The 15,865-nt window shown below is 40.8% G+C and overlaps 1 protein-coding gene across 2 annotated transcripts in view; it reads right to left on the reverse strand.

Moving 5' to 3' along the window:
- ABCC3 (ATP binding cassette subfamily C member 3) overlaps window positions 1–15,865 on the reverse strand; it is a 50,095-nt gene that overhangs the window by 8,602 nt on the left and 25,628 nt on the right. For both annotated transcript variants that reach the window (XR_005107305.1, XM_037407288.1), the window contains exons 9-21: window positions 13,744–13,921; window positions 13,033–13,194; window positions 11,854–11,946; window positions 10,276–10,479; window positions 8,891–9,037; window positions 8,403–8,490; window positions 7,322–7,388; window positions 5,480–5,606; window positions 4,949–5,125; window positions 3,944–4,111; window positions 2,977–3,160; window positions 1,950–2,055; window positions 1,108–1,261 (exon numbers count right to left, since the gene is read on the reverse strand). Coding sequence is in view for 1 of the 2 variants with exons in the window: in XM_037407288.1 (XP_037263185.1) it covers window positions 1,108–1,261; window positions 1,950–2,055; window positions 2,977–3,160; window positions 3,944–4,111; window positions 4,949–5,125; window positions 5,480–5,606; window positions 7,322–7,388; window positions 8,403–8,490; window positions 8,891–9,037; window positions 10,276–10,479; window positions 11,854–11,946; window positions 13,033–13,194; window positions 13,744–13,921 (1,855 nt within the window). In the remaining variant the exon portion in view is untranslated. The remainder of the gene's footprint in view (window positions 1–1,107; window positions 1,262–1,949; window positions 2,056–2,976; window positions 3,161–3,943; window positions 4,112–4,948; window positions 5,126–5,479; window positions 5,607–7,321; window positions 7,389–8,402; window positions 8,491–8,890; window positions 9,038–10,275; window positions 10,480–11,853; window positions 11,947–13,032; window positions 13,195–13,743; window positions 13,922–15,865) is intronic.

A 15,865-nucleotide genomic window follows, 5' to 3' on the forward strand; every position in this document is an offset into this window, starting at 1 on the left:
AAGAGGCTGATCAAATAGCAGCAAAGGATGGGTAACAAGAAAAGGAGCCAAGTTTTCCAGGCAAAAGAAGCAACTTGGCAGGCATATCTAGCTCAGGGCTACTTTAGATGGTCTAATTTAAGGAAAAGTGCTGAATATGCTTCCATTCCAGTGTCTTTACAGCAGCTTAAATGAGGTACCAAATGCTAGTGCACCCCAACAGGAACATAAACACATGATGCTTGGGGCAAAGAGTAAAGATGCTATTGTTAAAGTAGTGCAAAAAGGCAGAGACTCAGGACAAAACTCAGTCTCTAAAAAAGCATTAGAAGGAATAATTAAATGAACAAGTGTTGTTGATTAGGGACTTTGAAAGCTAAAATAATCCATAGAAACAGTTAATTTCTTGTCTGTGCCATGGACCACATACATCAGACTAAACAGTACACACTGAGCCTTCTGAAGTGGAGGGAAGGGGCTTTAAACCTTCCTGCTTCTATTCCACCTGCTGCTCCTTTCTGGCCCTTTCTTTTACTTTTGTATTCCCACCTTCCCTTTTTTCCCCCCTTGTCTTCTCCTTTCCCCTGTTCCCATTTCACCCCCTGGCCCTGCTCAGGAAGAGTACAGCCCCTCCTGTGCCTATAAGCATAAAACGCTCTCGAAGATGGGCCGGCAGGTATCGCCTAGGCAGACCAGGCCTGCTGGCACACCGCAGGCAGCTGGCTCGTGTGACCTGCTGCTGTGGATCATCACATCGCCAGTGCTGCAGCTGGACTCAACAGCAGCCAAACAGTTTAAAAACTTCACAGTGCTGAAAGCTCTGCAGTGCAAGGGCAGGGCTGACAGAGAGCAGTGCTATGCGGTATCAGGTGACTGTGGCAGGAGCTGCAAGAGATATTTTTTTTTTTTTGCTTTTTTCCCTAAGTAGACAGCCCTTGCCAGGTGCAGAAACCTCTGCCAAAATCCCAAATCTGAACGATCAGTGGCCACCAGATTAATGCTTCAGGCCTGCAGTCGTGATTAATACAACACATTTAACAGAACTGGATCAAATGTAAAAATAAAAATGATTTTTTAAAAAACAGAAAAGAAAAAGGTAGAAAAAGGGAGGAGGAAATCAAACCATACCGTTCCCGTTTCAGTGGTTTCAGCCTGAATAAGTTTCTCGTTAAGATTTTTTCTTGGCAGAGGAGGCTCTGCTGGCTTCTTTTCACAGACTCTTCGTTTGGTTGACATTTTGTTGGGACATTCTCCTCCCTCAGAAGATATTACACTAAGCTGCCTAGTTAAAACAAAAGAGTTATTAGGAGAAAAAGGGCATATTGTGGCAGTGCTAAAGGAAAAGTGGGATGCAGCAGACTGGACTTATTCCCAGCTCTTCTGCCGAGTTTCCATGCCAGCCTGACCCACAGCTACGGGTGCTTGTCCCACCCCTCTGGGTGCTCAGTGATGCCAGCAATACAGAGCCTAACAAAGGCTGTGGCAGGGCTTGGGCTCTTCGATGAAGGCTTGTAGAGTCTTCACCCCCCGACAGACATTTCAAAGCTAACGCCTGAGCTGCTTTGTTTTCCTATCAACAGTAGCTGGACAGCATCTATGGGTATGGTTTTGAAAACCGTTAAAGATTTGCAAGGTTCCCAACAGAAAGGGGCAATGCAAAGGGTTTATTTGTCACGCAGCTGGTAGCAGTTTAGTGTTGTGTGGGTGAACACATTCAGTGGTGTTACCTGAGAATCACAGCATTGCTCTAAGAAATTGGTTCCATTCAGATTATACAGAGGATTGCAGGAGTAGATGTTTGGTCTTCTTCGCATATTGCTCCACATTTATTTTCAAAAGGACACTAAAGCGATTTATTTATAAGAGAAAACTACGGAAACTAAAGCCCAGACTGAAAGGCATGTGGCTAACATCTTTTAGATGCGTTTCACCCCAGACGTGGACTATAAACACGTGAACCTCATGTTTACCTAAGAAACTGTTTGCGGACCTCATTCGTCACTGGTTCATTATCTGCCAGATCAGTGTGGATGCTGAGGGTGTCTTCAGCTAGCAGGACTTCTTCCTCCTCCAGCACTGCAAGACAAGACCACACCTCAGATTTTCTGCTGAATAAAGCAGAAAGCACAGAAAAAGGCGCCTATACAAAGCAAGAAAATCAATACTGCAGCAGGAAAATGATAGTGTATAAACTCGCCCGTAGTTTTGCTTACAGCCCTTCTGTGCATCACTCCTAACTAAATTGCAAAGATTTTGAGGCAGGTGGGTGGCCAAATGCAAACATCACATTCCTTTAATGCACCAGAAACATTAAGCAACAGTGTCATAGTTGGCTCTCGCTAAATTCACTTATAGGGCATGCTCTAGGCATGATCTTGGGATGGGGGAGTCACGTCAGGAACTACTGCAAGCCTCTGCTGTTGCTAGAAGATGTCATGCACATTCCTCTCTGCCTGTCTGGAGAGAAGCAATGCTGCAATCAAAGGGCGTGGGAACGCTGTCACACAGAGGAAGCATTTACCAAAATGCTTTAATCTTGTACCATTTTATCAGAATCAAACCCAGCTGAAAAGTAACCCAAGATTAAAATGCCATTTGAACTTTGCTACATGAAAAAACCAACAACATATAAACAAAGAAAAAATACCAGACTGTGGGTAGCCCCTTTGATAGCAAGCCCAGTTTGTTCTTGGCTACTCCATTTTCCTGCGGAGCTTGACCTTGATAATTGTAAAATAAATTCCCAACTTTAAAATAATTTCTAAGACAAGAATTGCTTTTTTCTGGGGCAAACCACATGAAGTTTGAAAGAAATTCATGAAAACATTTAGCAATAATACAGACCTGGCCATAGACAATAATCTTCACAGTAGTGCAGAAAGGCAAATGCCAGATTATCATGAAGAAGCAGGGGATGCTTCATACAGAGAAAATATCTGTAATCTGGCAGACAGTAGAAGACATGTTTTAAGAAAAAGCAAAAAAGCAATACTGTACTTGTTGGTTCATCCTCTTCAATGTCTTCATCAAGTGCATAATTTCGCAGGAATTCTGCAAAAGCCTTGTTTTGTTTCAGAAGGTCTTGGTAAGATCCCATTTCCGAGATTTTGCCATCTACCAGGACAACTATATGGTCTACCTGAGGCAGGAAGCTGATGCCATGGGTCACCAGAATTCGGGTCTGGATAGGGAAAAAAAAAAAAAAAAAAAAAAAAAAAAGAGATACACCCCCCCCCCCCCAATCTTTCAGTTGTCACTGTGGGGACTAACACTACTCAGCAAGCCAAACACTACCACATTTTCAGGACAAGGAGTGAGTTATCGTGTCAAGGTGAAATGCCAGGGGAAATGTGCCATCCTTGTTAGCCCAGTTAGCTTGGAAATATGTACATGAACTCACTGTGCTTCTTCCTGCATGCTGATATAACCATACAGGGAAGTAAACCAACTGAATTATCATTCGCCGTTTCCCTTATGCTAATTTTCTTTGCAGCCCTTCCCTTTTGAGCTCTGATATGGTCCGAGATCACAACAAGAGTAGAAGCGGAAGCAAAGAGATTGCGATTTTTTGGCTGCGTACTGCCAAAGACCTCTGTAAAACCAGTAAGCTGTTACAACTTCCTCACTGCACTGCCTCCAAGTAACAACAAGCAATACCAAGCTGAAAACCTTTACAAGTTTCTGCAAATGCCTTCTTTCTGGAGATCTCACAGCAGGGATTTTAAAAGACAGACCAGGTTTCTGCCTCTACGTGTTCTGACTAGATCACACCACTTCTGGGGATGCCAGAATAGCAGCTCACCACAGTCTACGCTCTGGGGAAAAGGTGTCCACATTGCCAATTAAACACAGAAATTCAGGAATGATTTGGCACTCAAGCCTTGGCAGTGAAATAGTTTTCTTGTCACCCATCAGTGTTTCTCAGTTTGTGTGCATTTTTAAGAGGATCTAAATGCCAGCTTACTTTCCCTTTAAGTACCCCATCTGGACCAATAACTTTGTCAAAGATGTGCTTTGCAACATGCGAGTCCACGGCAGAAAGAGGATCATCTAATAAGTAAATGTCAGAGTTGCTGTACACTGCACGAGCGAGGCTCACTCGCTGCCTCTGGCCACCTGAGAGGTTGATGCCCTGAAGAGAGAGAGAGGAGAGAACAAAACATATCACACAACAGCAGCTATGACTTTTCATGGCTCTCACCCAAACACTGGGATGCTAAATTGAAACATGAGACGCTGAAGAGAATAACCCGCTCAGAGCCAGAGCCAGGAACAGAACGCCTCTAAATCTGTTCACTGCCAAACTTCCACTCACCCAGCAATCTGGAGACAGAATAAGCCTCTTGCTTAATAAGCTCCTGAAGGGAGCTGTTAAAATGCAGAACTATAAAAAGGAAGACCATCAACCAGGATGTAAAATGCAAACATTCAAAGCAGGGCTGTGGCACCTGGAACATCTTCCACATCTCTCATCTTACATACACATCCACATATCCACCCCATTTCATGAAATCTATCTCAAATTTAGTGGCCTAGGAAAAAAATTTTCTTTGTTGGTAATCACAGATGTAAAAGTTTCTCATTAAAATGAGGTGTTAAAGGATGATCATATCGCTTTTTTACTTGAAGTACGCCATATGTTCCCTCCCTTTTCATCACTACAGGAAAAGGAAGGACTTTATGTATTCTGGACAGATGCACTTTTACAATTGGACAACAAATGGAGGATGCTATGATCTTCCAGGGCTAGAAGTCCAATTACGCATCACAGTACAAACACACACAAAGTTAGGAGCAAGTTTTAAGTCCAACTGCCTTCCACAAAACTGCCCCACATATTTCACTATTGACTGTAGCAGGGATGCCATTGTAATGATCAAACCAAATCAAGTGCTGGCTTTACAGCATTCTCTCTTTAGCCAGAACAGGAATTGCCAACACATTCTGACCTGGAAAAAGAAAAAATTACCTTCTCTCCTATCTCAGTCCGATCTCCTCCTGGCAGCACTTCCAGGTCAGTTTTTAAAGCACAGGCCTCCAGGACATTTTGGTATTTTTGTTCATTAGGAGCTTGGCCAAACAAAATGTTATCTTTCAGCGTGGCATTCTGGATCCAGGCTTGTTGAGGCACATAAGCAACAGAACCCTAGAACAAGGAAGGAGAAAGGAAACCTCTGCCTTGTAACAAGCAGCAATTCATGCTTACAACTCTAAAATCTGCAGCACGTATATATAGCTCCTATTTGATATACATTCCCATTATATTAGATGTGTGCTAATTGCTAATGCACAGTTGATAGAATCAGGAAAGTTGTTTCATGCCACTGAAGTCATGTTCACGCAACTGAACAGGTGTGGGCAAACCCCAAATAAACATGCAAACAAGCTGCCATAGGAGCAAACAGCACTCCCTCTCCAGCCTGATGTGCATTATAAGCAATGGCAGAGTAAGCAGCACATTTCCATACCATCATTAAACAGCATCCTAAACAATACCAACCTTCACAGCCACTTCTCCTTCCAGCTTTTCCAATTCACCCAGAAGAGCAGACACCAGAGAAGACTTCCCACAGCCAACATGGCCCACAATGGCAACCAAAGCACCGCTGGGGACCAACAGATTTATACTGTGGAGGAAACAGGCTGGAAATTAATTAAACATTAGTTTACTAAAGACATTATGGGTCTTTAAACAAGGGCTGAAATACACAGTGACAAATAAGCCTGACCTCTCCCTGACTGTATATAGTAAGCCTAGCTTGGTCAATGGTCTTCTCCCTTTCTTATGTACAATCAACTGAAACCAGAACTGTAGAAGTAAATGGAAACCCAGCATTAATCTATCTTGTTGGCTGTTAAAGCAGTAGGGTTGGTAGGAAGACTTCCAAGAGCCTTTGCTCTGTCATATCAGTCCATCAGCACATCAAATGGTTAACAACCATTTTGAAAGCAGACAATCTTCCAGAAGTCTTTTGGGTTTTGATTTTAAAACCAAGAGCAATTGTACAAAAGTGGTGAGTGAATACATTCCATCTAAACATCTAAAAATGTTCAAACATCAAGCATCTAAAAAATTTCACTTTAGTACTGTATTTCCAGTGCTAGTAAATAGGGTTCATAACAACACCAGAAAACCCAAACTTCCAATTAAAATCCTACACTGTTTTCCCCACTATTTTCTTAAAGGTACTGCTTTAGGTCCTGGATTTGAAGGTAAACTGATATGGAAATGACTGATGGACACAGTCTCTTTGTCATCACAGTGCCTTTCACTAATGAAATCAAGCCAAATTTCTGTTTGCACAAATCCTAATGTAGAACTAGGGCTCTAATTCTTATGCAGATTCTTACCAAGCAGGTAATTGATGTTTTGAACACCACCAGAGATTTTTTGTTTGGTTGGTTTGGTGGTTGTTTTTTGTTTTGTTTTTTGTTTTTTTTTTTTAAATCAACATTCACAACAGGAAAACTCAAAAGCACTACAATTATTTCTTTCATTATTCTTTCCCCCTAGCTGACTTTTGCCTTACTGCTACTTTAGGAAGTTACCAGGTCATTTTTAGGCCCAGGTGGCTAGCAATTTGAGCTGGAGATGCATGGCTCTTTCTGAAATAAACCCCAGAACACTAAAGTCAACCTGGCTGCAGATTTGGTTGCCTGAAACCAAACTGGCTCCTTTGAATTGCTTGCAGGTTATCAATGTAAAACGTGCTAATATAATACACTCAGCACAGCAGCATGAGCTCCTCGGACTGAGAGCTCTAAGAATACTCACCAGGTTTCTGTGATTTTGATCTGACAGCAAAGCATAACATTAAGGAAGTATATGCTTCCAGGCAAATTTTATTTCTAGTCATTCAAATAGGCAAATGAGCAAAACATGCACCTCTGTAGTCTGGAAATGGCCCATCTACAACCACAGGGCTAAGTCTGCCATGAGACTTAAAAGAACAGACCACTGTCAGCACACCCAAGTCCAAACCCACATATCTTGACTGTCCTCATAATCCATCAGATCAATTTGATTTGTCCAATGCTTCAGTTAAAAAAAAGAAAAGTCTATTTAAGAAATGAATGTAGCCTTTCTGTCCTTGAATAGGTAACTGCCTAATGCTAGTCGCTGTGGAGTTAAAGCCTTACAGCACTGTTCTGTAAAGCCTAAACACCATAAGGTATGATGATTAGCTCCATGTTTTAAAAGCAGAAGAGATACACGTGATGTATGGAAATAACCTTGTCCAGAAGTGAGCCTGCAGATACGACTAGACATCTTTCAAACAGACCTCTCAGGAGCCAGAAACCAGGAAGATGCTGTATTGCAATTGCAAGAAAGAAACCTTACTCTTTCAAAGATGGCTTAAGCTCCTTCCCCCAGCTGAACGTCCCATTTGTTACGCTGATGGCATGGCCTGTATGACAAAAACACAACAATAGAGAAGGCAGGAAATGTATTATACAGAACAGCACAGCTAAGAGACTGGCAGACAGAGCAATTGTTATTTACGGGTGTTTCACGTATACCGCAGTTCCCTTTTCTACTGGCATGGGAAGCACTGTCTCATGACTGTGGGTCACAAGACAGGCTTGTTTAGCGTGAAAATCACTGTTCACAGCTTAAACTATAGACTGTGAGCTTACAGACCTATGGAGCTGAAACCCTGTCCTGCTTCACCCTGCCCCGGTGAGGCTGGTCCCAACATCTGTTGCTCAGATTCCTCATGCAACTGTGTGCGCAACTATGCTTAAGAAGCCACTTTCAAGTCATCAGGAGACCACTGCATGGTGTTGACTTCAATGTATAAGATTAAATTTGCCTCTGCGCAGCTTTTTGCTTGCCACACTCAAAAGTTAACAGATCTGCAGGCTTTCTTTACCTCCTGGTGGGGTGGTGTATAACAGTAATCGCATGACAGCCACACAGCCATCCCTCCTCCTCCTCTGTCTACAGCATCACACACAAAAGTTTTGAATCACCAAAGTGCATTACATGAGAAAACACTTTTTTTTTTTTTGAGACCACTTGATTTGCTTATTTGTTTTGGGATGCTGTTTCCACCAGAAGAAATCAAAACTATTTACAATGTTCCTGAGCATTTGTGCAGTGCAAAAGGTTTGAGTCGGTCTTGCTGTCCCTAGTCAGTGGATACACTTCATTATTCAGCGCTGTTAGCATCCAATCCATTGCAGATGCAAACTCACGCCTAATAATTCAGCTCAAAGCTCAAAAATATAGTTAGAAAATTTTTTAATTTCTACATAGCCTGAACAACAAACACACAGTTTTCAAAGCAGCAGCCTCTTTCTTTTTTCAAGCCAAGACTGTTACTTTCTTTTTGCTTTTTTTTTCATAACACAACCAGTGCAAAACAAATGAAAGATGTTTGTTGTATTACAATAGTTTAGAAATACGCTGATGTCTTTACCTGGTGCAATCACTTTTGTTTCCACACAGTTTGGATCAAGTTCATCATGACTCAGGAACTGCTGAATTCTCTTTAAGGAAACACTTGTCTAAGAAAAGAGCGTGGCGTTATTTCATCGTTCTTTTAACGGGGTCTTAATGCTTTTACTACTGAAAAAGAAAGCACGCAGAATGGCTTAAGCTTTCACCCTACAGGCTTCCTGAACAGTGACTCATTCTGTCCCTGCAATCAGTCTCATGATGAAATACAAGCTGCTATCTGTGAAATTTCTCAGACCAAGCTGAGCTCATCTGAGTGAAGCAAAATTCACACAGACAAGCTGACTCAGAAGACGTCAGGCTTTCCAATACAGGGCAGCAGCAGAGAAAGGATATTAGAAAAGCAGCTAACGGGCAGATGCAAGGGATCTCTATTTCAGAAACCAGGGACATCTGGGGTTCTTGTTGTTCAAGTTGTTCAAAACAAGTTACACACCAGCCCGTCCTTACCTGCGCAATGTTGCTAATGACTTGTGGAAGCATATTGAGGGGAAACTTTAAGATATTAAACAAGGAGAGGGAGACAAAAGCCTTTTCTGCATCCAGGATGTTCTTCTCATCCACCGACACGTACACAGCAAATGTTGTCAATGCTACCTGAAAGCCAGAAAGCGAGTTTACTGTGAGACATATGTAATATTTTGACATTTTAAAAAGCAGTCAGGTCTGATAGGCATCTTTGAAATAAACGTATCAACAACAAAAGTGGACAAATTCTTCATTTCTGACCTTTTCAACATGCTTCAGGAACGACAAGTCATGCGAACAAGTTGATACAAAAAAAAGGCACATGGAATACAGTAACTTTCAGGTTACTATGGCTACATTTAGTTGAACTAGGTGATTCAGGAGGTGAACTACAGAACCTGGGTAAATAAAAATGAGAACCGGTTATCTGGCTGTGGTTTGGCTGCATTTCCAGCTCCACCTAACCAAATTTTCCCATCATAAACTGCAGGCTAAGCAAGCAAGACTTACTGATCAATAGGAAAGGGAGCAAAATCCAAGTTACTTGGTTTGGTGTGTGACAGGGACCATCCACTGCGGAGGAACCATCCTAAGCAGTAAACTAACGGTGAGCAGGAACGGGAATGTGTACTTAAGGAAGTGCATTATTGTTAAGGAAACATGAAAGAGGCAGGATCTTGAGGCCGTTAAAAATATTTCTGCAGGGTTGGGGCTTTGATCTCAAGAACAGTTGGCTAGGAATACTTTTGACAAAGCACTTATCTCAATGTTTTTATACACCAGAACCAAAACCCTTTCTGCAAAATGGATCACAGTGCAATGAAGTGGAAAATAGAGGGAAAGAGAAAACTCAGGAAAAAGCGTTTCAGAATTGGCAATGTTTCATTTGGGCTTTATTTTTTACATTAAATCAGTCTTTTTTTAGGTTGCAGGGTAATTTAACGACTCCCTCTCACACTAAAACAAGCGGAACACTGTAACATGAAAGGTAGAATTGAGAGCTTAAGACAGACATTGTCCTGACTGACTCAATTAATTTTATTTTGGCTATTTTTGCTATTCACAAATATCTCTGAGGTTTCAAATTCTAGTTTCAATTTGTTATGGGAAGTACTTTGAAGTGGTTGGAAATTCTCCCGAGACAGCTATTCCCAGCTTCCACTGGCAGGCTTTATCAAGAAATACTTTAATACCGATTAACAAAAAGGCTCTAGAGAACAAGGAACTTTGCTTCAAAGCATGTGAATAATTTTTTTTTAAAAGTATTTACATTTTATTCCTATGTACATTTAGCAAGCAGAAAGCCTCACACTTATCATTCAAGGATGTGCTTGTACAGCTTAGAAAATCATGCAAATTCAATTTACCAGGAATGGCGCACTGATCCATGCAAAGGTGGACAAAGAATTGAGATAGGCAGATTTTTTCAAAACTCGCAGCTCATTCTTTCGTATCTCCAACACTTTTTCTGAAAATGATGGTTCCCAGGCATACAGCTTCAGCACCTTTATACCACCCAGAATCTCATTCATTAATTTAATGCGGGAGTCTTTATATTGCATTTGTTCCACCTAGGTTATTAGTAAACACAGGAGACAGACTGTCACAGGAATGACTAGAAGAGAGTTTTCAACATGTTTTCTCACAGCTGTGATGGTCCTTGGGCTATTTCTAAAGCAGATGCAAAAGGTAATTAAAGAAAGCCAGACTGTTATCAGGAAGATTACTGTGCAAGTCTGTACCTCCAAAGAAACCAGAAATCAAAGAAAATGGCTGAAAAGCAGATTACAAAAGCTTTCTGCTCATCTCCACTGTTAAGGACTACATTTTCAAAACCACCTTAAAGAAAAACTCAGGCACTTTACAAAAATACTGCCCTACTTCTTCCTTTGATCTCTTTATTTTTTTTCCCTGATACGCATAGTTGTATTTCTTAGGGCATCCTTTGAAAATTGTGGTTGTTCCTAGGGTCTGGTTGTTTCGGGTTTTTTCTTCTACACATCAGAATACAGTGCTTCATTCAGCTACTTTAGAATTTATTTTTTTTTTTCAAAAAAAATCCCTGCTCAGCTGTATAGACAAAATGGAAAATTGTGTTCATACACACATGCACACCAAGTTATGCAGCTCTGAACACCTTTTAATGAGGCAAGGGAGAAAAGAATTGTTAATACTAAAACGTCAGCATCCAAAAGATTTAATGGGAAGTCTGAATGTCTCTTTAAGGCATGTAATAATACCACTCTGTTACTAATGCTGTGCTTAAATGTCATAATTCATATTTGTTTTCCAACTCTTACCTTTTCTACATCAACAGCTTGATATTTTTTTTAATCTTCCTAACAGTCACTGATAGGTTGCACAGCACAAGCCACTTACTAGATTTTTCCAGCACAAAGCCAGAGGGCACTATTATATAGTTTTTTTCAGCCTTCCTTGACTAGAGACGACTTAGACTACAAAAAAAGGAATAAAGGATCCTTTTACCTTAAGATAATAATTCAAATTTAGCCCAGCTCAGTGGGAGTGAAAGTCAACACTGGCTATTAGCATAAAAAACAAGCTGCCAGGTTTCCGCTCCCATCTCTGAAGTCATTCACAGCTTAAAGAACAGCATTTAGTTGCCCTTTCTCTAGACGCTCCTAGAAGAAGGTACCAGGTGAAGGGATATGGAGACTATGAAACTTCTTGCTAATCCTAGAAGCTGCTCCAGCAGCATGAAGAGCCACTGACTCAGCGCCACACCTTTCCCTTAAATAGCATTCAATTCACTATGGAAAAACTATCTGAGAGGATATAGTTATTAAATAATCAGTACAATCTTACTCATAAGTAAATTAGTGCAAATGGCAACTCATTAATGGTCAAGACAAGCACTGATGCCTTCATTTCTTATAGCACAACTGCCAATTCAGGTAACGTCACCTTCTTTGCCAGTACCTTACCTGGTACGCTCTGGTTTTTATTGCTATTGCAGAGTTAAATGGGATAAGTAAAACCATCACGGCAACTCCTGCCAGCACAGAAGGCCCTAAAGTCTTGATTGGGGGAAGAAAAAAAAAAAAAAAAGAAAAAAGGTAAGGTAAGTTGTTGTATCCAAGTGCTGCTGTTCCCTATGCCGAGCATTAAACCAACAGTAGGTTACAGAAATGAAAATTCATGTTTCACATAGATAAGTTAAACTCCCAGTGAAGTGTTCTGATTCCACAGAACAACTGTGAGGAGGAGACAGAAAAATATGACAGCATCCACTTTGAATTATTATTATGCTAGTATCGGTGATAGCAGAGTGCTCGCTGGTTTACCTGTTAAGTGGTTCCCAGTGGGAGGGGAAAGTAAGTTTGAACTAATGCAAATACAGAGCTATTGAGCAAATGTAAAACTGGAACAGATAAGCTACATGGAAGGAATTTTTCCATAAATTTCTTTCTGATCTATGCAACACTGAGTTTACCCAGTACCCTCGGTGTGGGTAAAAGCATATAAACTGCTAGCTACTAGAGCTCAGCTTACCAATGAAGCAGTAACTCATAAAGCTGCTGCAGCTTAATGGCTTTCAAGTCTAAATCCATGTGGTCAAGTTGGTGCTACTGTTTTATGCAGTAAAATAGATTCATTGCATAGAAACATTTTAAGCATGAAAGGCAGTGTTCAAGCTGGAATAAACCAGAAACAACTTCACTGTAGCAAAGGAAAAATTATTGTGAGATTTGTTTCATGTTGACTTACACAAAACTTTTTTATATGGCATGATATAATTTTTATACATGGCTTAAGTTTCCTATGTCCAGTGGGTTTTCTTTGGTTTGGTTTTTAAACCATTTCCTTCAAACTCCCATTTGTATCAACTACTGGGAACACTGTGATGAGTCCAAGACCGATCCTAACAAAGCATGGTAGGGACAGAAGAGATATAAAGGCTAACTTTTGCTTCAAATGCCTTATCTTGCTTACCAGCTGAACAAAATAATTAAAAGACTAATTGATCGTGTACACCAGTACAAGCTATTTTAATACAAGGCAGAACAGTTAAGTTTCTAAAAAATGCAGTGGGTCAAAGTAACAAAAAAATAATAAGCTTGCACATCATTTAGATGAATTCTGAAAAAAATGTCACAATGTACCTGCCAGAGGAAATACAAAGCTAGAAATATCTGGAGTGGTGCAGACCACAACATGTTCAGGAAAGTCATAAGGTCCACGAAACGTTGGGCATCCACTGACATCAAGTTGACAATTTCTCCAACAGTAGATGAGCGCTTTGCTGAGTTTGTGATGACTAAGGACTGAGAAATAAGAGAGATTCAGTGGATCCACAATCTTGATACATATGGAGAAACACAGAGAAGAAATCCTCAGTTATTAGCAAAACAAGACACTCCCTGAGAATGTGCTTCTCCAACAAGAATAAAGTAATTCACACCTACATCAACTCCTAATCTCCAAAGAACAAGACTTCATGAAATGGTTTGCTTGTGAGCCCCTCCATCTCAAGCAGTATGTAGCATTCTGAAGAAAAACCTAGTTGCACCTAATCAACTTATAGTACAAACACGCTATTCTCCTGTGTTTATTTTTCTGAATATTTGAAGTGAACCAGTATTTGTCTGTGCTATGTTTGGTGACCTACCCGTACACATTAAGCTGCTGACTGCTAGAAAATTCTGTGAAGTATAATAGAATTACACCTAAAAACTCTCCAAAATCCCAACCTTTAATATTCCAGGAGGCTATTGTTCTCCAATACGCCTGCTCTTCCCTGACTATTTGAGAACTGAGGTCACTTGCTCAGCTATACACCAGTGTTCTAGCCCATTAAATGCTTCCAGTCTTACCTTTCGGTATATCACTCCAGTGATCCCAGTTCTCAGCCTCATCCCAGTAACAAAGCAGTACTGGAAATGCTGATGAAGTATGAGTGTCTGCAGCACAGCACAGATAAACATCAAAGCCGCAATTAAAAATCCCCACCAGGCTGGGGCATCTTTGTTCTTAATGAAGCTGATTAATACACTGTTTTTCAGAAGATTAGGGAAGGAAAAGGAAAAAGAAACAAAAATAAAAAACATGCAGCAAGTTTAATGGGACATAACACAGCTTCTTTCAACTATGGCATCCTGCCACATCCCCTCTCTAACCACAAAAAGCAAACAGCTCTCCAGGATGCAAGCTGAGTTACGATTTGAGTCAAACAACATTGCAAAGATCCAACAGCAAAACTTTGGCTTTGCCAGCGAGAAAGTCCACTTGCAAATGAGCCTGTAGAAAATGAAATATGACGAGAAACTCTAGGTTTCCCTTGGGATCCAGTGTTTAAACACACAGCTCCCTGTCTGAGCTCTGTTAGGCAGCCCCCCAGGGCAGAAGGTGAATGATAGGACAAAGTAGGACAGTGTAGTAAAGCAAGCGAAACCAGCTCCTTACCCAAATCCTTTTCAAGCTGCCTGAGTCCTTCTGCCTGCGGTGTTTTCCCACAAAAAAGCTAAATTAAAAGACATCCTCCTGGACGGATGCATAAAGAGTTCTTCACTCCTACTTTTTTGGTAAAATGGTAGTACCATTAAACTGGCTGTATCATCTTTTATTAATGAGCCATTTCACACACACCGCTGCGCTCCCTGTGAGACATGCACGCTGCCACATCACAAACTAGCAGAAAAACATATGGCAATGTCCAGTGTTCTCAAAAATCACAACTGTGGTTTCAGCCTACTGACCAGAGTATTGAATTGTCAAAATATGGGAGGAACAGAGATTTGACTCCAGGGTTCAAATCATCAGCAGGGGGAAAATATACCTGGAAGCTACAAATCAGGCCCCAAAAGCCTTGAGTTAGAAGCATAAAGTTGCTACATCTTTTTTTTCCTTCTAGTCCAGAGAGATCTTCCTTCTGCACCGCACCAGTTGTTCATGCTATAAGTGGACAGCTTCAGGAAAACCTCTTCCTCATAGTCCCAGGATGGGATTCAGCAATCTTTTTAGAAAAATAAAACTAACTTATGTGCAACCTGCCAGACAGCCATGGCTTTTCATTTTCTCTTAACACTAGCAGTGCATTTCCCAGGACTGCAAAAATTTAGACTTGAGAAGAAATTCCCCATCATATGCCTTGAGATATCACTGACATCATATCCAGGAATTTATGCAAATTTGAGAAATTCCCAGAATAGATTATATTTAATCAGTGTTCTCAGAAGGAAGCCAGCTGCCTCCTCTTCAGTAGGAACTCAGGAAGAAGACAGACTGTAAGCTATTAAATGTCACCATACTGGGTCAGACCCTCTTTTTAGCAAATTTCTGGGTATGTCACAAACCACCCACAGAACAACATGAGCTCAGAACACAGCTCAGCTCCACGCTGGTGTTATTTTAAGACACATTCATATAGGAGCAGGGCCCTCTCCTCTCCCCTTTCCCACATACACCTGTGGCCTCCATCCAAACTCCATCCCTCTCTCATGCATTATCAGCACTATGTGCTCTTCAATTGATTCGGAAATAAAAAATAATAATTTTATATAAATGTTGCTATTTCCACTGCTGATTTTTTCTTAGTTAATGATTATCTGGTGAAATTCTTACTTTAACAATAATACTAAGAGAAAAAAATGTGGGGATCATGCAAATTCCTTTATGGATCAGGCTGAACAACTGGTCTCCCTGAAGATGGGAGGTACAGGTGTTCCTCATACAAGGAGAGTCTGAGGACATACTGTTTTTGTCAAGATCTGATGCTCTGTTAAAAAAAAAAAAAGCAAAAAAAAGAACTGTAATTTTCTTTCACGTGGAAACTTACTGTAAGTGCCTCACACTTTCGCATTGCTGTGCACAACTAAGAACACATGAACTCATCTAAATGGTCCAAAATCTTTTCCAGATGACAGCGGCATGGCCAAAGTACCACTTAATTGAACATCACGCTTCATTTGTACATCAAGTCACACTACAGCTGCGGCC

The sequence above is a fragment of the Falco rusticolus genome, chromosome 1, assembly GCF_015220075.1.
Source record: "Falco rusticolus isolate bFalRus1 chromosome 1, bFalRus1.pri, whole genome shotgun sequence".
NCBI lineage: Eukaryota > Metazoa > Chordata > Aves > Falconiformes > Falconidae > Falco > Falco rusticolus.